This window comes from Pholis gunnellus, assembly GCF_910591455.1.
Source record: "Pholis gunnellus genome assembly, chromosome: 6".
Lineage (NCBI taxonomy): Eukaryota > Metazoa > Chordata > Actinopteri > Perciformes > Pholidae > Pholis > Pholis gunnellus.
Genome location: NC_136532.1, coordinates 19,409,734 through 19,427,153, shown reverse-complemented (window position 1 = coordinate 19,427,153; position 17,420 = coordinate 19,409,734). Strand labels below are relative to the sequence as shown.

The 17,420-nt window shown below is 44.8% G+C and overlaps 1 protein-coding gene across 8 annotated transcripts in view; it reads right to left on the bottom strand.

Annotated features, from left to right (window-relative positions):
• fbrsl1 (fibrosin-like 1) overlaps positions 1–17,420 on the bottom strand; it is a 252,090-nt gene that overhangs the window by 22,552 nt on the left and 212,118 nt on the right. For all 8 annotated transcript variants that reach the window (XM_079161362.1, XM_079161358.1, XM_079161361.1 and 5 more), the window contains one exon: positions 11,664–11,712. In XM_079161362.1, coding sequence (XP_079017488.1) covers positions 11,664–11,712 — 49 coding nt within the window. The remainder of the gene's footprint in view (positions 1–11,663; positions 11,713–17,420) is intronic.

The following is a 17,420-nucleotide window of genomic DNA, read 5'->3' as shown; positions in this document are numbered from 1 at the left end:
CAATGGAAGGGAAATGGCTGGGTGAAAATCCTTCAACAAATCCTAAGTGGCATGACAGTGGGCTGAAAGAGCCTGCATGTTTTTCTTTTCCTCCTCCTCCATCTCCATTTTCACTCCCCGCTCAGAAAGCAAAGCAACAATTGGAAGTTGACAGCTCTTAACCATTCGCCATACCTCATTCCCTGTTTTGACATCTGCAGCCGTTGCAATTTAATGCCATGAAAGTGGTAGAACAAACATCTTTGCCGACAGATCATATTTCCTCAAGTGTTTTGCAGACGCAGGGTATTGTCGGTATAAGTATTACAAACTGTGGTTTAGACTAAGACGTTGCCTGAGCTACTCACCTGCTTCATGCAAATACAGCAGCCATTTTCATAATATCAAATAATATCCTCCGACAGCCAAGAATGCTGAGGCAGCTGTCTTTTCAGAGTGGTGGTGTACTATAGGTGGCAACGGATAAAAACAAATATCCCTTTATGAACAACTGCCAGAGAACTAGACCGTCAATCAACCACAACACCTTTTCTTCTTGTCATGTTTACATGTTGAAGCATCCTGCTATTACAGGCCAGGGCTGCCGATCAAGGCTCAGGGTCCTCAGTCATTCAAAAGAAGGAATTGTGCATCCCAGCATGCCACAGGAATCGCATTGCATTGGGCCATACAAATAATGTGCCCACAGACACACACGTATATCTATGTATGTATATATAAAAGAAATTAAAAAATAGTGGAACATGCCCATTCATAATTTCACGGAGCCCAGGCCGACATATTTTAGTACACAAACCCCAAAGATATTCTTTTTGCAACTTCTCACATTTGTGAAGCTAGAAACAGCAAAAGTTTATAGAATTTTAGCTGATAAATGACTTTCAATTGATTGTCAAAATGAATCTTTATCAATTAAATCAACTGATTTACCAACTCATTATTTTATTGATATTCACTTTAAATGCATACATCTCAAAAACATTGCTTGACTACCACAACTATGTATAAATCAACTACTAAAACTACTGAAATATTTAGAATTGACTATTTTATATACTGAGTATCTCTAAATGATCTTGAGTGTCGGTAAAAGTTACCCCACAGGAAGGGTGAATGCAAAAGGCTAAGTTCTTACTGGACTATTCGTCCAAAGATAGCACCCCAGTGTGCATTAAAGTGCTTGGGATTAGGTTTCACATATCTGCGGGCCCTCGGGGAAACACACTGTCCGGTATAGACACACTGATGTAATGAATGCCTCTTCTATAGGAGGATCCTGCTGCTGAGCTGCTCCTGGGGTGCTGTTGGGTAATTAGGCTTACAGATGGAGACCCAGCAGCTGTTGAAGACTAGACTAGAGCTGACATTTTCCCCTGCTAATGGCTACACGCCAAAAGACCTGCGTTTTTTATGAGCTACAAGCTCTTTTTTTATGTAACAATCCGACCTTGCACTATGTGAAAGTAGACGTCTTGCAGTCGGAGTTGTTTTTTTTTACGGCTGATGACACGAGGTGGAGATGTTTGAAATATCTCTCATACAGAGCTTAGTTAGACAAACAAACACACACACACACACACACACAAAATGCCCCCTCAAAATCTCTCGCCTCTCTCCCCCAACCACCATGTTCTCCACCATCGCAGGAAAAGAGTGACAATTGGAGGGTGTATCGGGTTTCTCCAACATTTGCTGTCCTTCCTTACACCCCATTCATCATTCTTGATTAGAGCGAGAGAGCATGTCAGAGAAAGAGGGATAAAGTGACACAGAGTGGGGGAGAAACAGGTTAGTTAATCAGGCGGGGGAGATGGAAGAAGGAGCAGAGGGCAGGGAGTTGTGTCAGGTAAACTAATAGAGACAAGGCCTGGATTCTGACCTGCGGGGCTGCTGCTAACCTAAACCCACCGTCTCTAAGCCCTAGCCACACATACAGAAAGAGGTAGGAGACTCTGGGTCTGGCCTCCTCGAGCCGCAGTGGACAGGGAACATTAACAACAGGGCTGCTATGTGCTGCCTGAATTTCACTGTGGCGTTCCAAGTGCGGCAAGTGAAGAATTGATTTGTTTGGTGTGTGGAGGTTTGGGGAAATGTGCGAATGTGAGTATGTCTGTGAGGAGAGGGGGCTGCATTGTGAAACAGGAGCGAAATTGGACTCAGCAACGAGCCAAATCGCTTGCGAGATGAAACAGACTACACCAGAAAAAAAAAAAAAAAAAAAAAAACAAGACACCACAAGGCCCCGGCAAAGTGTCGAGCAAGGCAGGCTGGCTCACAAGCGAAAAAAAACAGACACAAAACAAACACACTTTTCTTTCTGCATGACATATTTCAGACTGCCGATGACAAAACAACACTGAAAGAGTTAGAGGAATCAAAATCAAACTGCCAAGTGTGTCTGACTGTTTCATGAATCCGTGTCGAAGCGGAGGCTCCACACCACATCAAACCCTGTAAATTCTCCTGAAAGCCTCCTCTCTCCCTTTAGTGGCCAGCGCTAGGATTATTGTGTGCAGCTAAAAGGTAAGTGCTGGGAGTGTCACACTTGAGAGTGTGTTTTAAGCACCATAAAGTATCAAGACCCAGATGGCTCATCCTCCCTGAAATACATGTCCACTCTACCTTGGCTCCAGTGGCACCTGCTACCCGGATTAGTTTAGTGCTACGCCAACCCAGCACACTAATACAGTGTGCCGCAGCTGATAAGGAGCCCAGGGCACTTCAGCACTTGCCCTGCACTTACCATTTGATGAGTCAATACCTGTATCATTAGTGATAGCGTTAGCCGTATATAGATATTTTCCATAAACACAGGGAATCGTGATTTTGATGAAATTTGTCAGTGTTAGGCTTCAACAGATGTGGTCTTTTGAAGATATCAGTGCCGATAGTTTTGGACTGAACTGGAAGATGATTCGTTTTGGTTAGGCTACTCAATACGTTTAAATATCACGTCCTGTTGAAAACAAAGCTCAACTAAATATTTCACAAACAAAAAAAGCTTAGACATATTTTGGAACACTGAAACGGACCCCATACCTTTGCTGTATAATGATTGATACATAACCAAAATGCCTTAATTTAGGTTTATGGACTTCTTATAAACAAAGAGCACAGTCCTGATGTGCTACAATATATTTATAATTAATCAAACTGTATTTCATAGTCAGTGTAGCCCTGGCCAATACGGACAATATTGCTCTTTATACACCTCTCCATAGGTCATGTGACATTGGAGCAATTTCTCTCGTTCCATCCCAAAGCAAACAGCAGTGAATTTCCAATCCTGCTGCCCGCCCCTCGACACAGCAGCACTAACCCAACAGCCAGGGAGGTTGGAGCCCATGCTCTGCTGAGTGGGGTTTTACAGCCAGTCAGAGGCCATTAGGGGCCCCGCCACCAGGGCCCAGTGCAGGGAATTCACCGGTAGCCAAAATCAACAGCCAAACAGATGACCGCTTGAGTATCGGAGGGGACCACACTGTGCATATTCTTTTTTTTAACCTTCCCTGAAATGGCCAGAATGCAGCCCCCTGTGTCGCAGCGAATTACCACCTGTGTGTTAACAAAGACTGGGACTATTAATAGCACTTATGCCTAGTGGCATACAGAACAAAACACAAACCCTTTTTCTCAGCAGTGTGTGTCGGGTTACCGCTTTCATTGTGTAGAATTCAAAGCTCTATCACAAACCTCTCCAAACCCAGCTCTCTGTCAAACATACTGTACGAGTCCAAGCCTGCAATATTGCTTTTAGACAGAGTGGCTATGATAAGACACTGACAGAAACATGGATGCTAATATACTGCCACTGGAAAAGCATGTAGCTCAGAAATACTGAACAAATAGTACATGGACCACCTATCTGGAAAGACTTGGAAAATACTTTATATGTCAGGCTGATATTTCTGTTTGATTTAGGATCTTGTTTCCTGGGTTCATCTCCCTTTTCTCCAGAATCCCCTCTGACACGTTCTTCTAATACATTTATGTTGTTGTCCGTCATGGAATCTGAAGCGTTTTACATCCGTTCTGGTCCTGGCGATGCTTTTCCCATCTTTACAAGCCTGTGTGGAGCGCTTCCCAAAATGTCCAATCCATTACAAGCATGTTTGTAATATCCATCTAGGCTGACAACTGTCCCCTTGCCAGCGATTGTACATTATCCAAGCGTCGTGTTTGGCCACAATCGCCTACCATCTGGCTTTGTCAATGAGCGTTACAGCCTCATCTGCAAACAACATTGGCTCCGTACCGCTCAACACAGATGAGCTTAAAAACGCACGTAGCGGGGAACTGGGATCTTCAAACAAATGCAGGGCGGGGGAAAAACCCACTGTCGCTGGCAGAAAGACTGGAGCTTGGAATAAAGGATTAAAAACAAGAAAACCTTCAAGTGATCACAGGCGACACGCTTTACATTTCAGGCCTGACAGTAGTGATAAGACGCTGGTCATGTATTATTCCAAGTAAACAATAAGAATGCCTTCCACACTGCAGCTGGCTGCATTGGAGGAGGAGAGGGAGGAGGATTAAGATCGGACAGGAGATGTGATGAGAGCTACTGCTCTCCAGAGTTACCCTTTCTAAATTCTTCCCTTTATCCTCTCTAAAGGAAAAAACAAAACAGAGCGCCTGCATCCATTTTAGCCAACGGTGCTTCCCTGCTAAGATGGGAGTCAACCTGTGTTTTACACAGTTGGTCAGCTAACTGCGGGGGCTGCAGCTTATTTGCCAAAAAGCTTTTCCCTAGTCAGGGAGCCTCTGATTTCCTCACTCACTGCTGAAGCATCAGCTCCTTTCACACAGCTAAGACCTTGGTTCAAAATGAAGCAGTTGGTGAACTAGACCAGAGTAACTGCTAAGAGTGGTTGGTTTCAGCACACAGCTTTGCTGCCAATGAGATTTGTTGTAAAATGTTTTTTTTTCTGCGATGCTTTGCCCACTGAGACAATGAGAAGAAGATATGAGTTTTTTGGCTATGCTCAACGACAGTGATCCTGTAACCCGATTTCTACATTGAGAATTCCTCATCGCGGCTGTGTGCTGGCAGTTGATGGCTGGACAAATAAAAATGTCAACCGAGGTGTAAGTGTTACCTCTGGGTCAAAGCCGCAGTATAAATTCACATGTGCTTTTTTCTATCATGGTGTACAACGCTGCTGATGGTGTGGCAGGTGAGGGGAATCGTGTGCGTGGAAAGGCCAGGATGGCAGTAAGCTGGCACTTTATCATTTAACCTGAACTGAAGCGACAGCGCTGAAAAGCCTCAAGGGATCATTGGCCTCTGTTGTGTATAGGAGATGGCTTTGAGGCAGCACAGCGATTCGATATATTCACTTTGACTTGATCGTATATACTGTGAAGCTCTCTGTATATACCAACCTGTTCTTAACAGTGAGGTGGGAAGCACAGCTCAGAGATGTTACATCCCAGGCATTATACACTGAAGCTGTATAGTGAAAGTGCAGCAGCCAAAATGCTGGTCATGCCCCTGACAACTTATCCTAAAACTCCCCTATGGCCTCTAGTGATTCTGTAATTGCTCCCTCTCCACAGCTAAAGCTGAATCCATATTCAGTCAATGGACACAGAGTCACACAATGGAGCCTAATCACATAGCCTTCAATGTGACTCCCATTTTCTGTCACAATAGCTGATCCCCACCCACGGGCTCGCTGACACAGATGACAGGCCCCGATAGGACTGACTGACAGCTGTCAAGCGTCCTGACATGTAATGGCTAACACAGACAAGAAATACATTGACTATCGAGCGGAGTTTCTGTTTCATGATTGAAGCTCAATCAGCAGTGACCCAATACTCTAAACAGGGGCTAAGTTAATATTTCATGCACACTGGGCTCTCCGCACAGAGCAGTTGCTTTTCTAATGGATATAATAGTGCTCTACAGGGGCCAATGAGTGCACCCAGGGATAGCATGACATATCAGCACTGATTTTACAAGCCAGCTAATTGCCGTGCATAGAAAATCAGGAGTGTCTTTGAAAACAAGCGGCTTGTAAGAGCCGGTGCAGTTTGACATCACATCCTGACTCATATAAAACCAAACAATTCCCTTCAGTCAGCTTTTCAAGGTGCCAGGCCATAGAGGGATTGTGGGTAATGTGGCTTGCTCCCTCTGACTGCCTGCCACTCTGAGCTACATAAATAGTACATGACGTTGTAATCGTAATTTAAAAAGCTATAAATATTGAAGAATTAAAATAATTTATGAAACACCGCAGTGTAAATGGATGTGTGTGAGAGTGTATGTGTGTGTGGGAGCGTTTTGTCTCCTTTCACTCCTCTCTCGCAGTGTATGCTGAAACGATGGGCAGCGGCGGTGCAAGCTGGGAATTCTGTAATTGCTTTTTCTGTCCCTGAAGCAGGCCTTCCTGCTTTAAATCAAAAAAGGCAATCTCTGTCAGTAATGGCTCAATTAATAATTAAACACGTGTCGTATCTCCGCCAAGCTCCCCCTATTTATTTTCATCTTTCCGACAGGGATGGCTGCACAAACAGCATTAGCACTATCAATAAAGGGAGCATTAATATCAGCCCCTTTCTCCAAAAACAAATCACCCAGCTCATAAACTGTCCTATGTCTGTGAGAAGTAATAACCCAGAGATTAATAAAGAAACAAGCCATATTCTTTGGTTTTCTCCAATTTCTCACGAGCATTTTCCCTCCCTGAACTGAGAGTGTTAGCTAACCCATCTGCTCTCTGTATTCTGCTTGGAGTTTGTACCATTTTAATATTTAAATCAAATCAGGGGAACACACAAGCTGCTGTTCAAGCTCAGTAACAAGTGAGATGGTGTTATAGGCAAGAGGGATGGTTTATTTTATGCATAAAACTACCAACCTCCAGCTCCCTTTTGTAACATACGAGCCCAAACCTCAAAACACCAGAGCTTGAATATGAGTGTTATGTCAATAAAGGAACATTGGTCTTCTTGATAAAGAAAGCATGTCATGCAAGCTGCCTGGACTTTGTCAAACTAATCATAGTAGGTACAGGAGGTGAGCTTCACCAGGCTTAGATTCCACAGCAGTGATGCCTGCTTTTAATAAGAGCGTTTGCTAATCTGGCTGTGGGAAACCCTTGCAGCCCTTGTGTTTTTCCAACAGCATGTCTGCACTCCAGTCATCTAGCCTGCCTGCTAGCCAGCCAGCCCGCCAGCCACACTCTCCATCTACCTCCACTCAATCCTGATTCAACGGCGGCGAAAAGCTGATTAGTTGGTCAGGGGGTCAACCTCCATTCATTATTTAATGGGTGAGAGGCCGGCTGCCGAGGTTAGTGATACATTACACTGACCTGGCCAGAGGAGAGCTGCCCAGTCGAATACAAACATGCTCTCTCATCTACTTCACTATGGCTGAGATGACCTCAATCCCCTCTGCCCCTGACCTTGCCGCTCCTTTTCAAAGCACCATCCTTCCTCCCTTCTCTGGCATTCAGAATCCAGCAGGTGGGACTGTGTTTCATTTTCCCGTAAGCTTGTACTGCAGGAGCAGGCCCGTAGCTATGGCTGGCCCAGGTAACTAAGAAGAGGAGGAGGAGGAGGAGGAGGCCATTGCTATTTTATTGACATGCAGCAAACAGCAGTGGTGGAACAAAGGCCACTCAGCACCTATTGAGAGAGCGGGCCTGCAGACACGGTGGTTGATTAGCGATTCGACACGGGGACCCTGGACTGTGTAGCACATAATGAGAGCTTAGGGAGCAAGCCATGAGCCGATGGGGGAGGGAGGTACGACGGAGGCGGGCTTGGGATAGGAGAGGGGAGAGGCGGGCTTCAACCATAAGGAATTGATTTCCTACAATAGAAGATTGATATACGAGTAAAAGGGCACCAAAGAAAAAAAAAAAACAAGGGTATGGGCAGATCCTAAATCCTTAAGCTACAGCATTGGTAATGTGTTTATATATAAACAGTTAGAGGATAAGCCCTAAATCCACTGCCAAGCTAAATGGTTTATGCATCTTTTTTGTTTGTTTACTTCTGTGTCAATTAGGCAAATTGGTCCAAAATCCCTGACGAGCAAGAGATCTAAAGTGAGTGGATTTTGCATTCATGTCCAAAAGCTTCTATCTCCCTGAACACCACACTAACCTCGTCTTCACCTTTCATGTGGCCTCAGAGAGATGTTAACAGAGTCAGATGTGCATGATGGCAGTTGTGTGTGTGTGCTCCCCCCCTCCCCTTCTTCGTCTGCACGCTCTCTCCTTCCTTTGTTCCTCTGGTCTAATCCAGTATGTGTGGGCCGGTAAGTTTAATGGAAACAATTTATTAAGTCCGGCTTAAAATGCCATCTGCAGCTAAGCCTCCCAAAGCCGCTAAGCTCCTGGTTTCGCCCCGGAGCTTGCTGTGTTCACGCTTACTGTAATGCTCTGTTTAAAATGAGCACAACGGGTCAAAATTAATCAGGATTACAAGGGCACAAATCCACTTCAGAAATGGGTTTTCTACCAATCTTGCTCCTGCTATCCCAAGATGCCCCAGGTTTGTCTGATGGACCGCACACCACACAGGTTTACCCACGCACCATAGCAGGTAGCACCTAGCTAGGACAGCAGGACCTCAGACAGTACAAGGAGGCAGGAAACCCACAGATACAACATTCAACATAGTCACTGAAGATACCAAAGTGTTCTTCTCAGATATTTCTAGCTGCTGACAGCTAGGCGATAACTCCCCACCACTTCCATAGGCACAGCATTGTGAAATGTTATAAGAAGGCCTAGCAGTGAAGTGTTTATCTGTGCACTGTGGAGGTGCCCTTTACATGCTCAGCAGCTACATTTAGCTTCTCCTTCGCCTTCAAGCAAGGGACAACAGTAAACTCTGAGCTGCAATTCGATAAGAGTAGCCCTGAGTGGAGCACAAGTTTTCATAGCGCTTTTACTTAAACATACCATCCTCCAGGAAATCAATAATTTGCAGGAGGTTTAAGACTGGAAATAAACAAACAACACCTGTTAGATAACGCTTGCCCTTTGCTGTACCTTCCTACCTCTAAATCACCAACACAGACAGACATTCAGCAGAACGTGTCCTAGCTCTTGGGTAACAATATCCACAGAAAACTGCACAGTGTGTGCTGTGTTATTACAGATACTATTAGCTTGTTTTATCTGCACTGACGTAGAGATGACGAAACGCAAATATGAGAGAAAGAAGGCAACGGTGTCTGGGTTTTGCCCAAAACCATGTTCTGTGTGCATAATTACAACGCTCTGCCGTCGCTGATTACTATGTTGGTCTTTCCTCTCCTCTATTAACCCTGAACCGTTTCATTAACATGACAGACTGTGGGCCTGTGTGCAATTTGGACTTAACCTCAACTGCTTGTACCCGTAACTGCTCACAAAAATAAAGTTCAGAGAGGATCACAATGTTGAAAGGCAAGGAAGAGTTAAATGAAATAACACTCATTACCTAGAGAAATGTACAAGCCAAACATCAACACGGCATTATATATTTATGTGTGCCATGATTTGTGTGTGTGTGTGTGTGCATCTGTGAGTGTCTCCAAGCCAACAGCTCGACAGGCCTGGTGATCAGAGGAAAGCTGGCTTTTCATTGGTCCCACAGGACCGTGAGCGAGACCGGTAATGGGACACATACGCCGCATTCTAAACCAGAGGAAAACAGCCTGTGGGCTGCTTTATAGTACACACACACAGACACACTCTACACACACACACACACACACACACACACAGACAGAAAAAACAGTTTAGGCCAAAAACAAACACTGTCCTAGAATCCATTACAGCTCAAAACAACATTGGAATGGAAGAAAAGAGCCGGCTGGGGGCAGCTTTGCCATTGTAGCGCGATAACATCATCACCAAATCACTTCATCAAACTGTTTATTTCTTTTCTGCCTCACCCTTTCTAACCCCTAATTCTAATCTGGTGCCCTTCTTCCACATTACCCAAATAGGATCTGGTTGATCTGTGTGACAATCAGGAGAGACTCCTGAGAGACTGATTGGATTGTCTGGGTGTAATTCCAGAGTCCTAATCCTCAGCCTCGTGTGCACATTAGCAAGATCCACAGGGCCCTCCGTTTGCCAGCTGACATGGATGGGGTATTTGAGTGTGTGTAAAAGACAATGGCTGTGTATGTGACTGTACTAGCGGTTCTTCACAGCAGAGTTTACACGTAGCCATGTTCTGTACAGGCATGCAGAAAAAAAAAACAAGTCAACATCGTGACAGCTGACAGCAGCAGTAGTCCAGCAGCCTGGTGGAGAATAGATGGTTTTGGACGCGGCCTAGTTGTTTTCTAAACCATGCAAGTCTGGAAGTCATTGTCATTGTGAACGCTGGTTTCACGAGGCCGACGCTGGTCACAGGTCATCTACATCACACTGCCGACAGGCCTGGTTTCTCTCCTCCTTGTCAGCGGCGCTTTTCCACTGAGCAGTCTAAACTATTGTGCTAAACCAAGCAACACCTTCATATGCTATTTAGAGGGAATGTAGCTTTCACAGTGGATGTTCTGATGTCGAGGTGAATAAAATGGAGGTACACACAGACCCCGAATTTGTTGTTACCAAAAGGCAGGAGGTAGATTTATGCTCTTCCTTTGCAGGTAACAATGACCCTTTTTCCTGTGCTAATAATATATAATCTATCCATAATTAGTTAAAAGAAATTCAACATTTTTGACAAATATTAGTAGCAGTAAGCAAGAGTAAAATATGTCTCTGTGACATCCCAGTATACACCAACTATGTGTGTATTGTGATGACATTCTTAACAGTCCAGTTGAGGCAAGCTGATCTATTTGTCGAGTCTGTCCAGCAGATATCCCCCCCTCCCTCCCTCCCAAACCTCATATAGCCTCAGTTTACACTGTTCTGCACTTCCACCTCCTTCACCCTCTCTGCCTGTGTTAATGGCCCTGCTTCCTGGTTCCTGCCCTGGGGGGACGTGGTCTGCATGCTGCTATCTGTCACTAGTAGGCTGATCGCGCCTCTCCTCCCCTTCCCCGCCTCCCTGCATCCACAACTTGACACCTTTCCCCCGCTCTGACCTGGCTAGCATCATTGCGTTTAGAGAATATGCAGGTACAGACATTCTATAGCCACATGGTATACACCAACACATGTATGTGGTTGGACGCACACGGACACGCGAACGCACAAAATCATGTGAGATCATGCATGAACATAGAAATGCTAAATCTTTATAATCCATATATGTGCATATGTTAACGCACAACACAGAGTTTGTGTTGTCTGGGGGGCTGACAGAGCTCTTTCTCTCTCTTTCCTTTGGCATCTATTATGGTCCAGGCCTGCTGTCAGAGAGCTTGTATTGCCTGAGGGAAGTTCCCATTTGTGGGAGCATGTGGCAGGGAGGCTCTAAATCCCCTCTAATGAACCAATATGTAGGAGGGCTAAGCCTTTGGCGGGGTCGTCCAGCAAACGCCACTCTGCGCTCAGGCAAAAATGTATGCATATGTAGTCACCAGACCTTGTTTATGTCTGCTGACATTTAAATTTGAATGGGAGCTGCAGGATTAGAGTGGAGGAGATTTGGACCCATTCGACAAAACCCATTTGTTGTTATGAGTATGAATGAGGCAGAACAGGACAGACCGAAAGGGGAATAGAGAAAACAGAGCTGGCTCTTACCTTTGGGTGTGGTGGGGGAAAAGAGCTTCTCCGATCCTACATCAGACACCTGGAAAAACAAAAAGGGAGACCTTGAGTGGATTTGTCTGATGAGCTGAATCTGTGGGAACATTTTGTCAATCCAATTAAAAAAAACAACCTGACTCATATAATTATCCTCATTATACATCAAAAGGTAATGCAAGCACTGACATGCATTTTGTCAGTCTGGTAAAAGGCCAATTCAGCCACAAATGTGGCCACTAGTGCCTGGAGGAAAAGTCCAGCTGCCACTGCTGCATTACACAGTCAATCCAAATACTCCAATCAGCCAAGGAGAAGAGCTCCCCCTCTACCTGATGGTCCCTGTCTGGCTTTTTCCTGTCAAGGCAACATTAGGTGGCACTGTTGTGCCACCTGAAAATCCTCAAAAGAAATGCTGTCAAAGACGGAGGAAGTCAGTAAGGTGGCTATGCAGCATCAGAGCACAAAGGCTCCTGCATACACGCTGCCGCTCACAAATCACATTTTGTTCTGTGATATTTTTGAATGGAATAACCAACCTCATGAATATAATGCAACTATACTCTAAAAGCAAAATCCTTAATTCACAAATGTAGTATTAAAGACAATATCGGCCCATACTGGAAGTAAACAGATGATAAGTAAACGTGATGGTGAGCACTGGAAACCTGGTATTAAAAATGTAGGTTGAGTCAACTTGAGGGAGAAAAGCGTCCCACTATGAAGTGATAGTGGAGCCTTCTAGACTAAACACTGCAAGGTATTTTCCTCTCTGCTTTAGATGGATATGTAGAATCATCTGGCAAGCACCACCTAAATCAAAACATATCACACATTTTACGCATGTTCACTGGCCAGATGGGAAATGTTTAAACACTATGACCAAAAAGCAGTAAATCCACACAAAACCCGGTATTGTGCAAAATACCGGAGCGAAAAATCTATGTGCTTGGAAGATAATATTAACAAAGAAAATCCGCTTCAGTCTGTAATATCAGCCCATAGAGGGGTTTTGTTTAAAGCCAAGATTTCCCGTTGCTTTGCTTGCCTCTCATCTGGGTTCTGCACACTTAGAATATGCTGCAAGAGCTGAACATATGTTCTGCCCAAAGGGCCCGAGTGTCCTTAACTGCCATGCTTGTGTTTTATGCGGCACAAAAGGAGCATATGTAAAGAATGAACAGTGAATCAGAGTGAGTGCAAGAGCGACAGAGACAAAAAGAGAAAGCAAATCATCTTGTAAACACAGATGGCTGTCCTTGGCATCCGTTTTAGTTCTTCACAAGTGTTTTGAGGAAGTCCTCTTCTTTCCAAGACCTCCCAATTTCTTCTTCACTGCCACTGTGTTACAGTTCTCCACCGTGTTTGTCTGTTTGATTCACTCAACGACTCGCGGAATTCACCGAGCAGGCATATAAAATACAGATAAAAGCAATAATGGAAGACAACAAAGCAGGCTGAAACAGTTGCAACTTCAAAAAACATGAAATATGCCCTAAAATGATCTGTTGATAACTATGGACATATTGGCCACAACACATGAGGTAAATACATCATGGTGACAAATAACATTACCAAGTCTGTAAATCTCCTGCTAATAGATTTGTTCTCAGAGAGACTCTTTAAAAGTGCCATATTTATCAATGAACCTCAGCCTTTACTGAAGCGGTTGCTACCATGTTAGTTATGAGATGAATAAACTACAGTATATATTGTAAGTTTTGTCAACCAGTGTGTTTAAGGAAGTTAAATTGCTTCAGAAGAGGTCAATAACACCTCTTTAGTAAGTGTAACATTTAATGGAGGGCAAATACTCAGCTGAAAGGAGATGTTTCCTGTTTCCTCTTACAGTAGACGAGGCGAAAGACTACAGAGGAAAGAAAGAGTGTTGTGCATTGCCCTCTTTCAGTCTCCCAGAACCAGGCGCCAGGCTACAACACAGGCTCTTTGTTAGCTTTGGACGACATTAAACGCTCCAGTACCAAGCCTCAGCAGTGCAGCAGCACAACCTCAGCCTTGAATCATGGCCCCGGAGGCCCTGGAAGAAAAATATGGGCTCAGAATGAAATGAAGCTTGTCAAATGGACACGGGAGCTGGCTCAGGGACTTGCTTAGTGTGGCACGGGGTCACAAAAGCTAAAAAAGACAGGCTAGGTCGTGCCATGACTCCAGTACAACAGTTAAAACAATTGTTATGACCTGCGTGGTTATCCAGTGAGCAATGCAGACATAACGTTCCTGAGAAAGAGAACAGAAAATGCTGTGTTTACCAAGTGCCAAGACGACCTACTTCTCCTTATTCCTATTCTGGCTATTTTGAGTGTGCAGTGAGCCGTTTTATTTTCCAAACGTATTCCAAGTAACATCAACAACCAATATTTAGGTTTTAAAGCTGTGTTTTGCACCTGCCAAGTCCGCATGAGTCAGTCGTATAATCCACAATTACAAGGCCGGCTTACAAAAGCACTTCTTAAAAAGGCATGTCAAAGCAGAGCCCTGATTTGGCTAGCTGTTGTTTTTGTAGAACTTTCTGGGTTTCGCTGGTCAAGTTGACATTTTTTCACGGGGCTGTGCTACTGGCAGTCTGAGCTGCCTGCGGTTGCGGTGTGCAGAGGTCGTGTATAACAAATTCTTCACACTCTCTTTGTTGAGGCAACCCTGACTGCCATAAAAAACAGACGGGGAAAGACGAGACAGAGGAAAAATATATAAAAAGAAAAAGAGACAGACAAAGAAAAAAGAGAGGCGCAAAGGCCAGGTTTTCCAAAGGAAACAGGGAAATTTAAACATACAAAAATAATAGGGTAAATTCAAGCCACATTGCCTGGGAGCCAAAAGCCCTTGGAGCGGGCCGCAGGAAGCCTGACCTTTGAGGGGGCCGTCTGCTATCTGAGCCTGGGGCTTCAGGGGCCTGGCCTCCTCTCTGGAGGGCCGTCAGCAGGCCTCAGCTTTCCTTCCCTATTCTATTCATTAGCCATGCTTTATGATTCAACTTCCTCTGAGCCACACAAGAGCTCCCTTAGGAAAGAGGCTGCGGGAGAGAGAGAGAGAGAGAGAGAGAGAGAGAGAGAGAGAGAGAGAGAGAGAGAGAGAAAAGGGAGTGAGACAGAGGGAGGGGGAAAAAAGCAAGAAGGAGGTCATAGGGCCCAGCCGGGGCCCAGCTCTCAGCAGCTGTGAAATCCTTCCGTTTCCTCGGCAGGCGTAAAAAGAATGAGGGGGAGAAAGAAAAAGAAGGAGGCCAGCGAGGGAGCTGGGCCAGTAAATCCACCATCAGAGGGGGAGTGCCAAGTCCCTAAAGAGCCACATGCAGAACCATAATTCTCAGATTTAGCAAATGCCAAATTACAAATTACACCGCTGTTTGTTTTAAAAAGTCCCCAACTTCCCTGAACAGCAATGACTTATTGGCTGCATAAATCTCTTGATAATAGCAGAGCCGCAGAGGGAGAGCAGAGAGGCAGAAACCTTCGCTAGCAATAAGTGAGACATTTACTGCTAGGCGAAATGCATTTGCTGTCACAGCAAAAAAAGAGCGAGGGGGTGGGGGATGAACATTTTCCATGTACACATTGCTTTTACTTAACAACATAGCAAGCTAATTAATTCGGAAAATCTCCGTCAAGCTTAATTGCACTTTTTTTTTTTTTTGTGCTAAAATGCTTCCGTGCTTAATATAAGCACAATGGGGCGACTGGGAGAGGCGATGCAGGCAGCAAGGGAGGGCGTTATAATCAACAGAATAACCTTCAGGCATAAATTTATGAAAGACATTGATCAGTTAAGGCTGTGATTTCACCGAGACAGGAAGGTCAGCAATTACCCAGATTCAATTAACCTCATTTAGTCAAGACTGCTGAGAGACAAATTTCTCTCCCCAGAACCCCCCCCACCCACCGAACCCCCTGCTTTATATCAAACGATCCCCAGGCCGTCCATCTACCTTTGATCTGAGAGCTCCCATTGCATGCCTTGCATTCCGTGGAGCTGAGCAAATTATTTCCAAACAGGAAGAAATCTTGGAGCCAGAGGTTAGGTATACCCAGACTAAATAAAAAACAAATTCCTCAAACGTCCACCGCCCCCCCCCCCCCGCTATCGCAGCAAAGCAGGTAAAGCCCTTCCCCTCACTGGTAGAGATATAATTTGTACACAGGCTGGCAGCGCTATCACAACAGCTGTAGCGTGAAAACAAAGAAACCTGTAAGTAGGCTTTGTTGTGGGCTCATGCCTGCAAAGACTATAATTACAATTTAGTTCTGAGTCATTTGGCGCATGCTATGTTCTTGACTGATTACTGTAGGACAAGCGGTAAAGCAGCTAATCTTAACACTTATATACCACAAACCAAATATGAGCCAACACGTTTTCAACATGACATTTCCCTCACTTGAAAAGGAAACTCTTGCAAGATTTGCAACTCTATATCAAGAGTAATTTAACGGGCAGTGCAAAAGATGGTCAGTTGTACAAAACGATACCATCCAGGCAGATTAAAATAAACACAAACACCCGTTAGTGAATAGCTAGAAGTATGTTGCCCTACTCTGTAATCATGGGTGATAAGAGCATAGAAACAGACAAAACACATTGTTGTGCATGCTAAATAAGTCGGTCAAATGTCTTGGCATAGGCGGAGACAGTTGATGGGCCACTCGGTGCTGTATTAATGTGCCACAACATGGCATTAAAAGACTTGAAAGAAAAGGTAACAGAAAAACAAATCCCAATAGAGTGAGTAGGAGAAGAAGTGAAGCGGGCAAAAGGGCACATATCCTGGCATGGACCATCAGGCCGTCAATTACCCAAGCCAAGCCTGTCTGTCCATGGATCCACACTCACCACACCTCCCACCTACACGCACACGCACACACACACACACACACTGTTAATTTACTTTCTTGCTTGGTGTTTCATCACTGTCACCTTCCTCCTTCACTGCCCTTTCTTCCAATTTTCCATTTACTGTCACCTCAAGTCCTTGGTTCCCTTTCTTTTAGGGGTTGTACTGGTGAAAGCTAAAATCTCATGGACCAATTCCACAATGGTTGTCTTAAGGATATACTTGAATGATTCTAATGTGATGTTCTAATTTGAAGTGAGACTATGTTTGTTTTCTGTGTATAAAAAGGTCACACAATCATCTTGAACACTGACAAAAAGGAGCTTATCAGTACTGATATGGTAAAAACATCCATCAGTCAAACCCCAGCAGGGGCCTGGTTTTCTCTGTCCACGTGGGAGTAGCTCGGTGCTTTGATAAACACTTCTATCAGCACCCACTCAGGCCCCTCTCGCCCTTTCACCCCAGGCGTCCGCTAATGCTACTTTACCAATAGATACAGCATTAGACGTGGGTCTATGGTTTCTGAGGCTGCAACAGGAGACACCTAATTAATTATCCCCCCCTTGCATTTGTCCTCACGCTGTTGCAAAAAACGTAATGACCTCCCGAGCGGTCGTTTATTATAAGCCGCAGCAGTGTTACGCATTCCCAGGGCAGGGAACAGGCACCATTTACCTCACCTCCAATTCCCACCCGCCGCTGCCACCGCCTGCTTGTCAGAACAGGTGTGGGCCAGCAAGACTGCAAACCCCCAGCGAGCATGATGGGATATACAGCGAGAACGGAAAAGAGAGAAGAAACCTCCCACGCAACTGTCAACCAACAGATACTCGCCTCAACTGGAGCATCATTAAGATGATAATGAATTCCATAGCGACTGTGTAGAATGGACTGGTCTCCCCTTGCACACA